The sequence below is a fragment of the Natrix helvetica genome (assembly GCF_964273705.1).
Source record: "Natrix helvetica genome assembly, chromosome: 2".
NCBI lineage: Eukaryota > Metazoa > Chordata > Lepidosauria > Squamata > Natricidae > Natrix > Natrix helvetica.
In genome coordinates, this window is record NC_138552.1 from 297,461,668 (window position 1) to 297,475,636 (window position 13,969).

At 49.1% G+C, this 13,969-nt stretch overlaps 1 protein-coding gene across 1 annotated transcript; it reads left to right on the top strand.

Moving 5' to 3' along the window:
* Positions 1 to 2,180: 2,180 nt before the first annotated feature.
* Positions 2,181 to 11,455, top strand: LOC309387976 (dehydrogenase/reductase SDR family member 13-like). The gene is made up of 5 exons (XM_081944926.1): positions 2,181 to 2,330; positions 5,980 to 6,098; positions 7,170 to 7,293; positions 7,862 to 8,173; positions 9,235 to 11,455. The coding sequence occupies exons 1-5, from the start codon at positions 2,195 to 2,197 to the stop codon at positions 9,525 to 9,527; spliced, it is 984 nt and encodes a 327-aa protein (XP_081801052.1). The 5' UTR covers positions 2,181 to 2,194; the 3' UTR covers positions 9,528 to 11,455.
* The last annotated feature ends 2,514 nt before the right edge of the window (positions 11,456 to 13,969 follow it).

Here is a 13,969-nt window from a genome sequence, read left to right on the forward strand (position 1 = left end):
AACATGGGGGCAGATGTTGCCATTTTTAAATGTTCTATCACCCAGTAAAGCGTACTTTTGCAATTGACTGGTGGTGAATTTGTCAATGCTGAGGGGGTTCAAGTGATGCGCCAGATGTTTTGGGACTGCAGCCAAGGTGCCCATTGCTGTTGGTGCAAACTTTGCTTTCCATTTGCAGATCTGTGTGTGTTTTGGGATCTTCTCCAGTTCCTTCTCTCCTCTTCTGTGGCCTCCAGGCACTGTCCCGTCCCCCATACAGACGTTTTTTTGTCCTTCTGATGGACAATTGCTAAGTCTGGAACCCTTTTAATGTCACCAGATTTATTTGCCATCCAACCTGTGGGACAAGACAGTTCCATTTACAGGGGGATAGACCACATGAAGGGTTAAAACCACTTTACAAGGCCTCAGGAAGGCCACACTTGGAATATTTGCATTCAGTTCTGGTCGCCACGATGTAAAAAAGATGCTGAGACTCTAGAAAGAGTGCAGAGAAGAGCAAGAAAGAGGATTAGGGGACTGGAGGTTAAAACATATGAAGAACGGTTGCAGGAACTGGGCATGGCTAGTCTAACGAAGAGAAGGACTAGGGGAGACAGGATAGCAGTCTTCCAATATCTCAGGGGTTGCCCCAAAGAAGAGGGAGTCAAACTATTCTCCAAGGCACCTGAGGGCAGAACAAGAAGCAATGGGTGGAAACTAATCAAGGAGAGAAGGAACTTAGAACTGAGGAGGAATTTCCTGACAGAACAATTAATCAGTGGAACAACTGATTAAAACTAGTGGAACGACTTGCCTCCAGAACCTATGAATGCTCCAACATTGGAAGTCTTTAAGAAGATGTTGGATATCCATTTGTCTGAAGTGCTGTAGGGTTTCCTGCCTGAGAAGGGGGTTGGTCCAGAAGACGAAGGTGAGATTCAGCAGGTTCTGGCGAACCAGTAGCAGAAATTTTGAGTAGTTTGGAGAACCAGCAAATTCCACCTCCAGCTGCCCCAGAATGGGGAGGGAAGGGGGATTTTGCAGTGCCACGCCCCACAGAGCTAGTAGTAAAAAAAAAAAGAATTTCACCACTGCCTCTAAGGTCCCTTCCAACTCTGTTATTCTATTCTATTCCATAGATGCAGGATCTGAGCAATGGTGGTTATAACAAAAAGACACACACACACACACACTGTTTCGCTGGACCTCCAAAGGTCTGAGAAAGGGGGCCTGAGACAAGCCTGGTTCTCCTTTAAGAAATAAGAGGCCATATTCTGGGTTAGAAATCAAGGCGAGGGGAGGACCTGAAAGAAAAGCCCTTCTAGATTGGGCGCCCCTTGAATATGGTGCCCCCCTCTCAAGGGAGGGGCTGCTTGGAGGTCCCCACACCACCCCTGACCTTAGGCGCCAGGCACAGAGCCAAGGGACATGCAGAAGGCAGAGGGAGGGGGTGGGAGAGAGGCCCCCTCCCTCTGCATGCGAGGAGACCAGGCTTTGCAAGCAAGGCATCCTCAGGGATAGGATGGGAGACCACCAGGAGAGGCCAGGAGGAGGGGGCAAGGGGATGGTGAGAGAGCAGCAGGGTTGCTGGAGGCCAAGTGCTAAGATAGGACTCCCCTTAGACTAGCTTCCATCCATTTCCTTCCTTCCTATCTATCTACCTACCTTCTGTAGCTACCTTCCTTCACTGCTTCCCTCCTTCTTCCCACCCTCCCTACCTCCCTCTTTCCTTCCTTCCTTCTTACCTATCTACCTTCCTTCACTGCTTCCCTCCTTCCCTCCCTCCTTCCTACCTACCTTCCTTCCTTCCTTCCTACCTATCTACCTTCCTTCACTGCTTCCCTCCTTCTCCTTCCTTCCCTCCCTCTTTCCTTCCTTCCTTCTTACCTATCTACCTTCCTTCACTACTTCCTTCCTTCTCCTTCCCATCTCCCTCCCTCCTTCCCTCCCTCCCTCCCTTCCCAGCCCAGGAGGGGACGAGGGGAGGGCCAGGGGGCAGCAGACTACTGATGGTTAGGGACCTCCTAGGACGGGATACCACCAGGAGAGACTGAGAGGAGTAGACGATAGTAGGGCAGTTCTGCGCGTGGCTTTAGCTCGGGATCTCGCAGTCCCTGATAAACCGATACCCGCGGGGAGGGGGAGGGGGCGTGGCGGGAGGCATCGGAGATAAAAAGGAAGGCAGCTGGGGAGCCCGGCCGGGGATCGGGCCATGGAGGCGGCGGAGGCGCTGGGTGCAGGGGCGGCGCTGATGCTGGGGCTCTACGCGCTGCTTTACTACAACTTCGGAGCGGCCACCCGGTGCCGGAACGCGGTCAGCCTGCGGGGCAAGACGGTGCTCATCACAGGTCAGCTGGGGGGGGCATTGCCTTTCTTCCCACCCACCCCTCTCTTCCTCCCTTCCATAAGCCCCCCTCCCACCTCAGGGGCTCCGCGCAGATCAAACTCCCGGAGCAAAAGCGCAGCGCGAAGGTCCCAGAGAGACGGGAGTGGAAAGTCGACCCCAACCCAGATTTCTCCGCGGAGTTTCTGCCCCATCCAGGTCCTCTTCTTTGGGGCAGCCCCTCAAAAGGCTGCTCTCATGCCAGCCTATTGCTTCTCTTTAGATGTGGGTGCCAGTTGATTGGCATAGGAGGGGCTGGAAACCAGCTCATTTCACGTGGGGACAAGAGTCCCTTCCCTTAATCCCTGGCTCTGCTTCGGCCGCCTCAAAGCTCTCCCCCTCCCACCTGGGATGGAGAGAAGCCGGTAGCCATTCGGAGGAGAAGCTGAGGATGCAGAAAAGCCAGTTCGGCCCTTGGAGAGAGGCTGGAGGATCAAGCGGCATGTTAAACGCTGCCACAAAACGAAGCCAAGATCCAGGATCAGGGGTGACAGTTGCCAGCAGGAAGATTCCAGTTCAGATATTGAAATAATTCCTGATGCTAAGAGCAATTACACCAGAAACAGGAAAGTTTGGTCTAGTGGCGAAAGCACCAGGATTGAAGCCAGGGGGCAGTGAGTTCGAGTCCTGCCTTAGGCATCAAAGCCAGGCTAAAGGGACTGGAACTCACCGTCTCCTGGTGATTGGGCCAAAGTCGCCACTCTGATCCAAACCAATCAAGGAGAGAAGCAGCCTGGAACTAAGGAGAAACTTCGTAACAGTGAGGAGAATTGACCAGTGGAACAGCTGGCCACCAGAAGTTGTGGGTGCTTCATCACTGGAGATTTTTAAGAAGAGATTAGAAGTCATTTATTTGAAATGGTATGGGTTCTCCTGAACTCAAATATTTTAGCCACCTAAGGAGAAGGAAGGACTCCCTGGAGAAGAGCCTCAAGCTGGGAAAGATGGAGGGAAAAAGAAGAAGAAGGGGACGGCTGAGAAGGAAGAGGCTGGATGGAGTCACCGAAGCAGCCGGCCTGAGCTTCAATGGACTCCGGAGGATGGGAGAGGATAGGAAGGCCTGGAGGAACGTTGTCCATGGGATCGCGATGGGTCGGACATGACTTTGCAGCTAACAACAGCAACAAGGTTCTCCTGCTTGAGTAGGGGGCTGGATTAGAAGACCTCCAAGGTCCCTTCCAGCTCGATTCTGATTCCGATTCTTTGCCTGGAAAAGAACTTGCTGATTGCGGTATAACTACTTTTTGTCTCAATTTTGCCATGAGTGTACGATCTGTGACATGAAAGTGCCTTCCACAACCTCACCATAGTAGCAGACTTTGGCTGTGCCGCAGCCAGTGTTATGCCTCCTACAACGCTCTTTCTGTCTCACTGACTTCCTTTCAACCTGGATACAAAATTGATGATCATTAGTCTCCCTGCTTGGTATGGTTAATCATCTACCTAATCCTACAAAAATCCCTGACTTTGTGCAAGTTTGCAAGTGTAAGAATTGATGCTGTTTTGAAGGCAAAGGATGGTCACCCCAAAAATGGATTTGATTTGGATTTACATTATGTTTTGTTAATTGAGAAAAATAAACAAAGAACACAGCTATTTCTGAAAGCACAATTTGCCTCATGTTTGCCCCACTGCCTGAAACATCTGCACAATACTCTTCAGCAGAGGGATGGTGCAAGGGGGAAAACTCTCCCTGTGTCTAGTTGTTTTGGGATGCAATGCCCTCCAGCGCCACCTTGAGGGGAGGAATTGAAACAATTTATGTCCAGGATGTGATATTTTCTCAGCCCTCCTCCTGACCCGCACAGAGGGGTGAAATTCAACTGGTTTGGACTGGTTCAGGCGAACCGGTAGGGACGATTTGAATCGTTTTTCCGAACCGGTAAAAATCACCCCTGGTTGGACCCACCCATGCTTGCCTGGTTGCCGCTCCCCCTTTCCTACCGCTCCCCTCCCCCCTTCCAGCCACTCGCCCCAGACACTCACCGCTGCCTTATATATGTTGCCTTCACCACAAGGCCCGCTGATCGCCTTGCCAGTCACCTCATCCGCCCAGCTCACCAAAGGTAAGCAATGCATGCCCCCCGCTCACCCTTCGCCTTGGGTTGGGGCCCAGGGGCACACCATTCCCTAAGGCCCCGGAGCCACCACCTGCCTCCACTGTGTCGGGGAATGCGCCATTCCCCAGCTCTGGCTTTGCCCTGCAGCCACTGCCCGCCTTGCTCACCTACCTTCGTGCCTTGGGGGGGGTGGCACAGTGAGGCTCAGCTGCCTTTCACGCTGGCGGTCGTTTTCTGCAGCCTTCTGAGCAGCTTGGCTGTGACGCCGTTATCCTGCCCAGGTCTGGCCACAAGTGGCAATGGGGTACTGCCCTATTCCAGCTGTGCACGCACACACCATTGCCTGCCAATGCCACGCGCGACTGGACCCAGGCATGATAACGGCAGCAAACGGAGGGATGGTGTTGCAGCCAAGATGCTTATAAGACAGCCACTGGCCGCGGTCTTTAAGGTACGACCCTGGGAGGGAGGGGGGAACATAAAGGGACAGACTGCGGCTGGCGGCTGCCTTCTGAGCAGGGAGGGAGAAAAGTTTGGTTGCAGCATTCAATGTGGCTGCTTCTCTCCTCCTTCTCGGACTCATTTACACACAGAGCAAACATGAGGAGGAGGCGAGGAGCAGCCAGGTGGAACGCTAGAAGACTTGGCCGGCCAAACTTTTCTGTCCATTCTGTGGACGTGGCTTGGTGGTTTGCCGTGAGTGATGCAAACTTGGCCATGTCCACTCAGTCACGTGGATTCCACCACCAAGCCACGCCTCCAAGCCACGCCCACAGAACCAGTAAGGGGGGGGGGAATTGAATTTCCCCACTGCTGTACAGTGTACAATTCTTCCATGAAAGGCAGGCTGGTTGCAATCGTTATTTCTGCAGTCCTAAGTATCCATTGGAGCCTGTACCTGTTTGCTTCCTGTACTATACCAGGCATAAAGGAGGATTACTTAGCTACTCTCATCCGTATATGTATGCAACCATTGACCTTCAAATTATTTTGCAACTTGTGTTAGTAAGGTGACATCCTGCAGAGCCAGTGTTGGGAGACCTGCACCATCCTCTGGTCAGACAGAAGTATTGCATCCCATTTTTAGAAATTCTTTCCATTTTTTAATTTTTTTATTATTGTTTTTATTTACCACCCATCTCGATGCAAAGCAACCTTTTCAAAGGCCTTGTGGATGCTGCAAGGATTGTAAAACAGTTATAAATCACTTTTTCAGCCCCACTGTCATTTTGAACTTTCACTAAATGAATGGTTGTAAGTCAAGGACCACTTGTATTTCCCCTGAATAATTTTAATCCATTCTTCTTTGTTGATGCAAGACTGCTCTGAAACAGTTGTGAAAATCATGCCCTGAGCCAGCATACCTCAACCTGTGCAATTATAAGATGTTGCTTAACTTTAATTCTGGGAGTTGCCAAGGTTGGGAAACAGTGCCAAAGAAATGTTTGACTGTGTAACACCACAAGAATTACAAGCCCAAAATACAGGCCCAGCTCCTGGATCCCTGTCAAAGACTGGGCGATCTTGGTGAATCCTTTCTCTGCCCTTTCCTAGGTGCAAATACTGGGATCGGGAAGGCCACAGCGGTGGATCTGGCCCGGAGAGGCGCCCGGGTCATTCTGGCATGCCGCGACAGAGTGAGAGGAGAATCCGCCATGTACGACATCAGACGGGTAAGCGCCTGCCGTGTGGTTTGCTCTGTTCCTCCGATTTCTTCTGCATCCAGGTGTTTTCCTCATGGTTTTTATTCATTTATGTAGTGTGTGGCATCTAAAGAAGTCGTGTAATCCCTCATATGCAACACAGATAAAATACGCTATACAAGCAAGTGGAAATCTATGTTTAAATAAATCATCAACAAATATGTATATATCAAAAAGGTGGACCATACAATAGACAAGACAGTGTGCATCTTCGTTTTCTTTCCAGCTGCCTTGGAAATGGTGGGAGAGGGAGCAAAAGGCATTTGGCGGGGGTTGGGGGAGGGCAGAAGGTGAAAGTGGAAATTTTTGAGAAGCGCTTAGGCTGTCGGCTTGGGTTTTGTTTACCATCCTCAAGGCCAACTGTCTGACGGTATGCAGAAGGAAGGAACTGTGCACCTGAATCAAAGAATTTCCCAAAACATCTTCTTGGCCAATGATTGAACTCTGGTTGTCTGGCTATTGTGGGGTGGGCTCTAGGGTTTGTTTCAGTTTGGTGCTTTGCTTCAGATCTTGCCTGAGTTAGCTGTATTCAGTTCTTTCCTAGTAAAAGCACCTTTTCTCTAATTCTATGGAGTCGAGGGTTTTTCTTTCTGAGTGATTGAGCAGAAGCAACCATGACAGTTGTTAAGTCAACCAGGCCTAATTTTTTGCCATGGTTGTTAGGCAAATCACTACAGTTGTTAACCGAATCACATGATCATTAAGCGAATCCATCTCCCCTCCTCCCCCGATTGACCTTGCTTGTCTGAATCCTCTTGGGACAATCACAAGTAGTGATCACATGACCCCAGGACATTGCCACCATCGGAAATATTGCTGGTTGCCAAGCACCCAAATTTTGATCACATGGCCATGGGGATATTGCAAAGGTCAAAAGTGTGAGTGGTTATAAGTCAAGGACTGCCTGTGTTATTTTATTACGCACCATCCAAAGAGATTGCTGGGGGATGAGGAGACCTACATAAAAGGTGAGTAAACTGGATCGGTGTTGGAAACTGCAGCGGATCCCGAGGCTCAGGATTCCTTCCGCTCCTTTTCCAGGAAAGTGGGAACTCGGAGGTGATCCTGATGATCCTGGATCTAAACAACCTGAACTCCGTGCGAGCTTTTGCGCAGACCTTCTTAAAATCGGAGCCCCGTCTGGACATCCTCATCAACAACGCAGGTGGGGGCAGAGCAGACCCTCCCCAGGGTCTCCAGGCGAGGAAGGGGGAAGATGGTGGCCGTCTCCAGCATTACTCTCTCTTCGGGGATTTGGCCATAACTTTCGAAGCAGCTCTCTCTCATTTGTGATAGTTTGTTTTTTCGTATACTGCCTTTAGTATTATTTTTACAAATAGGAAAGTGAACAGATCCAACACAAATTTCTCCTCCTATTTTTCTCAAACAACAACTGTGGGATGGGATCAGAGCTGGCTGGTGATTGGCCCAAAGTCACTCCTGTGACCAACGCGATTTTACTTTTTTTTGTTCACTATCAGGTGTTTTTGCTAAAAATTCCAAGTAAATGCCTTTTTTCTTTGACAAAAGTAATATAAATTGCAGTCGTGTGACACGTTGCCAAGAGCAGGCCTGTTTCCAAGCACACAAAATGTGATCATGTGACCAAGGGAGAGCCACTGGAGCTTCAGAACCTAGTCGTAATTACCTTTTGGTTATTATGTCCATGGTAACCTCCAATGATCGCGAAATGTTGCGCCATAAGCCAACATGTAACCTTATTTTTCTGACAGGGGTTGTTAAATGTGGTCAAACCATTGATGACTTCAACCAGAATTTCCAGGTCAACCACTTGGCCCACTTCCTGCTGACGCACCTGCTCCTGGACCGGCTGAAGCGCTGCGCCCCGAGCCGTGTCATAAACGTGGCCTCGAATATGCATTCCTTTGGGGAAATCGACTTTTGGACCATCCACAAGCCAGTGGAAGGGATGTGGCAGGCCGTAAGATCGTACTCCAACAGCAAACTAGCCAACATTATCCATGTCCGAGAGTTGGCCAAGCGGCTGGAAGGAACCAACGTCACCTGCTACGTGGTTCATCCAGGTGAGTGGGAGTCCGGCTCCAAGGCGGCCCAGATGAGCCTCCCCCACAAGTCCTTCTGTGACTCCGCCAGGCATTTCTCTCCCACTGAGGCTTCCTCAACCCCCTATGCAGAGCTCAGCTGGGGAGGGAGACGTCTCGCACCCTCCTGGGTCCAGAATACTAGAATCTTAGGGTGGGAAGGGTCCTTGGAGGTCTTCTAGTCCAACCCCCTGCCTAAGGCAGGTATGAGGCTTTCCCCAGTCTCTTACTCCTCTTTGCCCTCCTCCTCCTGCCTCTTTTGTTCCTGCCATCCTTCCCTTTGCTCCTCCTCCTCCTTTTATTCCTTCTCTTTCTTCTCCTCCCCTCTTTCTTCCCTCTTCTCCTCTTCTCCCTCCTGTCCACAAACTCCATTCTCTTCTAGCACTGATGATGTAAGATAGTTGGGTGATGAAACTTCAACACTTCCACACTTCAATCCTGAGCTATAAATATTCTATCAGAACATTATTATTTAATATTGTTTATTTGAATGTATTACCACCTCACTGCAATGGATTCATGTGTTCAAAACAGCTCACACATACACACATATATACATACATACACACACAAAATCACATACGCCCCATTGGCACTCAATGTCAGCTCTTGGTCTTCTGAAAAGTTTTCTGTGTTGCCCAAATGGCCCGTGATTCCTGGGGGGAGGCGGGGGGGCAGTGGTGGGTTCCAGCAGAAACTACTGCCAGTTCGCTGAGGGGCACACTGTTCGTGCATCACAGTACAACTTAAATTGCTCTGCACATGCGCAGAAGCAAAAAACAAGATGACGGCGCCTACAACGCCGCCAGGAGAACCGGTTTGGGGGCATGACAGGCCTGGGTGGCTGCTGGTTCGAGCAACCCAGACTACCAAGTTACTACCGGTTCGGCTGAACCAGTCTGAACCGGTAGGAATCCACCACTGGGGGAGGGGGGGGAAAGAAAGAGGTGCTGTGCGGAGGGTTCATATGGGAACTTCCCCCCCCCCAAAAAAATCTGGACAATCTTTCCTCCCCACCCAACTTTAACAGCCTTTGTTTTCAGGATTTGTTCAAACCGAAATTGGTCACTCCCATCCCCGTTGGGTAGTTTGGCTGCTGCGGACCATCAAACCGTTCCTCCGAGGTGGGAAAACTGGTGCCCAGACCTCCATCTACTGCGCCACCGAGGAGGGAATCGAGAGGCTGAGCGGGAGGTATTTCGTGGACTGCCGGCCGAAGGTGCCCTGGCCACAAGCCTGCGATGACCAGGTGGCCGAGAAGCTCTGGGAATTCAGTGAGTTGCTGCTGGGACTGACCACTTCAGACAAGGAAGAACAGAAGCGGCGTTTTGGGTAACTGAAAGTGGGCGTCACACAATCAAAATTCGGGCACTTGGCAACCCACGTGTATTTGTTCCAGCATCCTGGGACTACGTGATCTGTCATATCTGTGACCTTCCCAGCAGCCTTCCTACAAAGCAGAGGCAATGGGGGAAGCCAGATTCACTTAACGACTGAATGATTCGCTTAATAACTGACATTGTTCGCTTAACAACCATGGCAAAAAGGTTGCAAAATCGGGCACAACTCATTTAACAACTGTGTTGCCTAGGAACAGAAATTCTGGTCCCAGTTGTGGTTGTACTTCCTGTAAACCAGGAGATGAAACTGCAGGGAACGCAACCCCCCTTGCCCCCACCCACCCACACACAGAGGGGTTTTTGGCACAGCTGAGACAAGCATTTAATTCCCGATAAAGTTACAAACTTGAAATCATTGTGGAATTCATTGTGGTGAGCTGCCCATTGTTGAGTTTCAAGACTGGTAGCCATATTGATTTAAGTACTGTAAACCAAATCCACCAAGTTGTTGATCTTTCTTTTCTCCAGCCTGGTCTTTCTTTCTGGTCTTGGAAATCCATGGCAGGAACCGGGATAAGGGAAGGAAGGAGGTTGCTTCTATACCAGCCTCCCTGCTGTGTAGCCACTTCCTTGTCTGACCTGCCGGAGGCCGTCTCAGGGCTGGTGGTGGAGTTACCCAGGTTTACGGTTCCGGGGGACTTTGACCAGTGGTGGGTTGCAATTTATTTTACTACTGGTTCGCTCGTGTGTGTGCGCGCACATGCGCAGAAGCGTCCGGGCTGAGGGGCGGAGCCTCCTGCCACTGCCATAGCGGTTCATCCGATCCGGGCCAAACCTGCAGCAACCCTCCTCTGACTTTGACCTGCCATCCCTGGATGCGGCTTCAGAAGCAGCCCAGAAGTTCATGGCTTCCATGGCGGCCCTGGGCCTGTCCCAGATCATCTCAGTCCCAACTCAGGACGGTGGTCACATACCAGATATGATCTTCTTGTCGCAGCAATGGCAACCTGATCTGATGGGCTAATCTAACCTTATCCCCCTTGTCATGATCAGACCATGCCTGGCTCCCTGGACTCCTTGGAGACAGAATGGGACAACTCACCATAGGACAATCCACGTGGGATAAATTCAATGCAATAAATGCCTGCACTGTTTGTTCAACATTATTTCCATTTTTGTCAATGAAAATAATGTCGAAAAAACAATGGTGGATAACATTTATCGTGTGGAATTATCCTGTGTGGAATTGTTGATTGTGTGGCAGTATGTGGTGAGATGGCCGTGGTGCAGTGCTGGGATACGACTGGTATGCCCAGGTACAGGCGTACTAGTGCCTGCTGGGAGCACAAGGTACCGTTCCGGTACGGTGCTCCGGAGCGCCCACCCGTTCACCCTCCTTACCTGTATTTGAGCCGATCAGAGCTTCTGAGCATGCGCATGGAGCATAAGGCACCTGCGCGATGCTCCGCTGAGCAGTTGGAGCATCGCAGGTGGTAAGAATGCACACACACGCTGCGCGCATGCATGAGGTGGACGCCCAGCCCCATTGCACAGTACCGTTTGCAATGGGATTCAGAACCCACCACTGCTGTGATGGGTTGGCATCCATGAGTTGTCCTAGACCTCCCCCCCCCCCCCCGAGAGGTTCACCTCCATTGTTTGATGGACTCCAGTGGATTCCATAGGAAAGTGGGGGATATTCCTGGGGCTTTGCTTCATGTTCCTGTCGAAGTTCATGCTTTGTCATTGTGAATGGTTTTATCTGCTGTGTGTCATGGCTGTTGAATTTAATGTCTTTTCTTCTTTAATGCTTTATACTGTAAGCTGCCCAGAGTCATTGGATACCAGATGGGTGACAAATAAATTGTAAATAGTAAATAATAAATTATAAAAATGTAAATAAATAAATAAAATAAATTCCAAATATAGCACTTTTTTTACCGGCAGAGAAGGTGGTTGTATCTCAGAGCAAGTTGGAGTATTTGTACAGGTATTTGAATGTTTGTGGGGTCTTTGGGTGCTTCCTGAGCTTCGTGATTTTCCTGCAGATGTTTCATGACCCAACTAGAGAACCTCATCAGTGCTAGGAAGAGGAGGAGGAGGAGGCAGGCTGTGGGATCCTTGGTGCTCTCTCAGCTTGATGGTTTTCTTGCATATGTTTCATTACCCAACTAGGTGATATCATCAATGCTAGAAGGGAGGGAGGTTTGCAGTGTAGAGGAGGAGAAAGAGGAGGAAGAGAACTGTGGGGTTCCTGGTGCTCTCTCAGCATGGGGAATTCTGGGAGTTGAAGTCCATATTGTAAAGTTGCCAAGAGTGTGCACCCCGAATTGGCAGATTTCAGGGCAGACTGAAATAGTTTATATAAGATGCCATGAGCCGACTGGATGAATCCATAGTGATGCTGGCAAAGATACCAGATCCAGATTTTCCTTTCAGTCCTTTTCCTTGACTTCCTTTTGCTCCTCAGTAGAAAATGAGCATTCCAACAGTCCAGGTGAACACTTTTCACCCTTGTTAAGGTGCTTAAAATTTAATTGCTGGAGTAGTGAAAGGTGGGACAATGAGTAAGCACACACAATTGTAGCTAATTACTTAAAGGGAGCTGGCCGCTGCCTGAGGTAACCTGGGCTGTGATTGGTTGCTGAGAGTGAAAAGGGGGCGTTCCCTAGTTTCCCCACCTTTTTTTCCTCTGCGTGCTGTGTGTGCCCTATGTTCTCTGATTTACCTCAGGTTGTCCCTGCTGTGTTGATTTCTTGTTTGCTTTACTGTAAATATATTTATTTATATAAAACCGGTTCATGTCAGTCTTTCTGACTCCATTTCGACACTGGCTGTGCAATTCCTTGACAAATTATGGGCCCAGAAACGCCCTGAAGAGCCAGTAATATATATATTTTTATGAGGTAAAAGTTTCTTCGTGAACCTGTGGGAGCATGAGGACGGCCTGTGAACACTGCAAGATGCTTGTTGTGACAGGAGGAGGATTTTCTGTGGCTCCTATTAGTGAAACAAATATCTCATATGTGCCTGTTTGCCCGCCTTATTTATTGTAAATACATTGATTTATATAAAACTGGTTCACCTCAGCATTTCTGATTCCATTTGGACACTGGCTGTGTAATTCCCTGGAAACCTTGCATTATTAGAATTTATGAACAGTCGAAGGAAGGATTCATTCAGAAGGGCTGAGCTACGTTTCTCTCTCACTCTGGGGCCCTCCAGCCCATCTTGGACTCAGAGGATCCTGGCAGCCGGAAAGCTGGTTATCGTGGCCTGGAACGGGGGCAGGATTGTCCCTGTGCCATCCGAGGCTCTGGAATGGCTGGGGTGGGGGCAGGGGGTGTCTGCTGCTATGCCCCCCTTGAGGACTGCTGATGCTATCCGTGGGCAACCTGGTTTTCTGCCATATGGAAGCCAGAAAAGAATAACAGAGAAGGAATAACTTTCCCAAGATTATTTCCCAATTACACCCCCATCTAACCAACTGGGAGAAAAGACAGAAAAGTCATTATTTAATATTCTTCATTTGAGTGTACAAGTAGACCTTTTTTTAAAGCAACCGTTTGAAGTTACTGACAAATGTGATTTACGCTCACTTTTCAGTGATGAGCTTTGCAGCATTCCCATGGTCACATGATCAAAATTCAGATGCCTCCTTCCGACAGACAAAGTCAATGGGAAAACCAGGTTCGCTTAACAACTGGGATACTAACATAATAACTGGAGTGATTCACTTATTTGACCTACAACCATCATTTAGTGACCTGTTCAAAGTGACATTGGCACTGAAAAAAGTGACTTATGACCAGTTTTCACACTTGTGACTGTTGCAGCATCCCCATGCTCCCGGGATTTATGATGGTTGCAGGATCTTGGGTTCCGTGATTCCCTTTTGCGACAAGCAAAGATAATGGGAAGCTTAGATTCACTTAGCAACCGTGTTCCTAACTTAGGAACTGCAGAGATTATGCTTAACAACTCTGGCAAAAATAAAAAAAATATGGGAGAAAACTCACTTAACAACTGTCTTGCTTAGCAACAGAAATTTTATTTTATTTATTTTATTTTTATTTTATTAAATTTATAGACCGCCCCCTCTCCCCGAAGGGACTCGGGGCGGTGTACAGACAGAAGCTAAAATACCGTATACACAATAAAAAATATAATAGAAACCCCTTAAAAACAAATTAAATATAGGGTCTGTACAGAGATAATAAAAATTAAAACAGGTTAAAAGGACAACCCTTTAAAATTTAAAATACCGGCCAGGAGGATTGAAGATTAAAAACTACGATTGGGCCAGGCCTGCTAATTGGAACACGTGGGTCTTGAGTTTCTTGCGGAAGGAGCGGAGATCGGTGGTAGTTCTAATGTCGGGGGGGAGGTCATTCCAGAGGGTCGGGCCCATCACAGAGAAGGCCCTACTCCTGGGCGC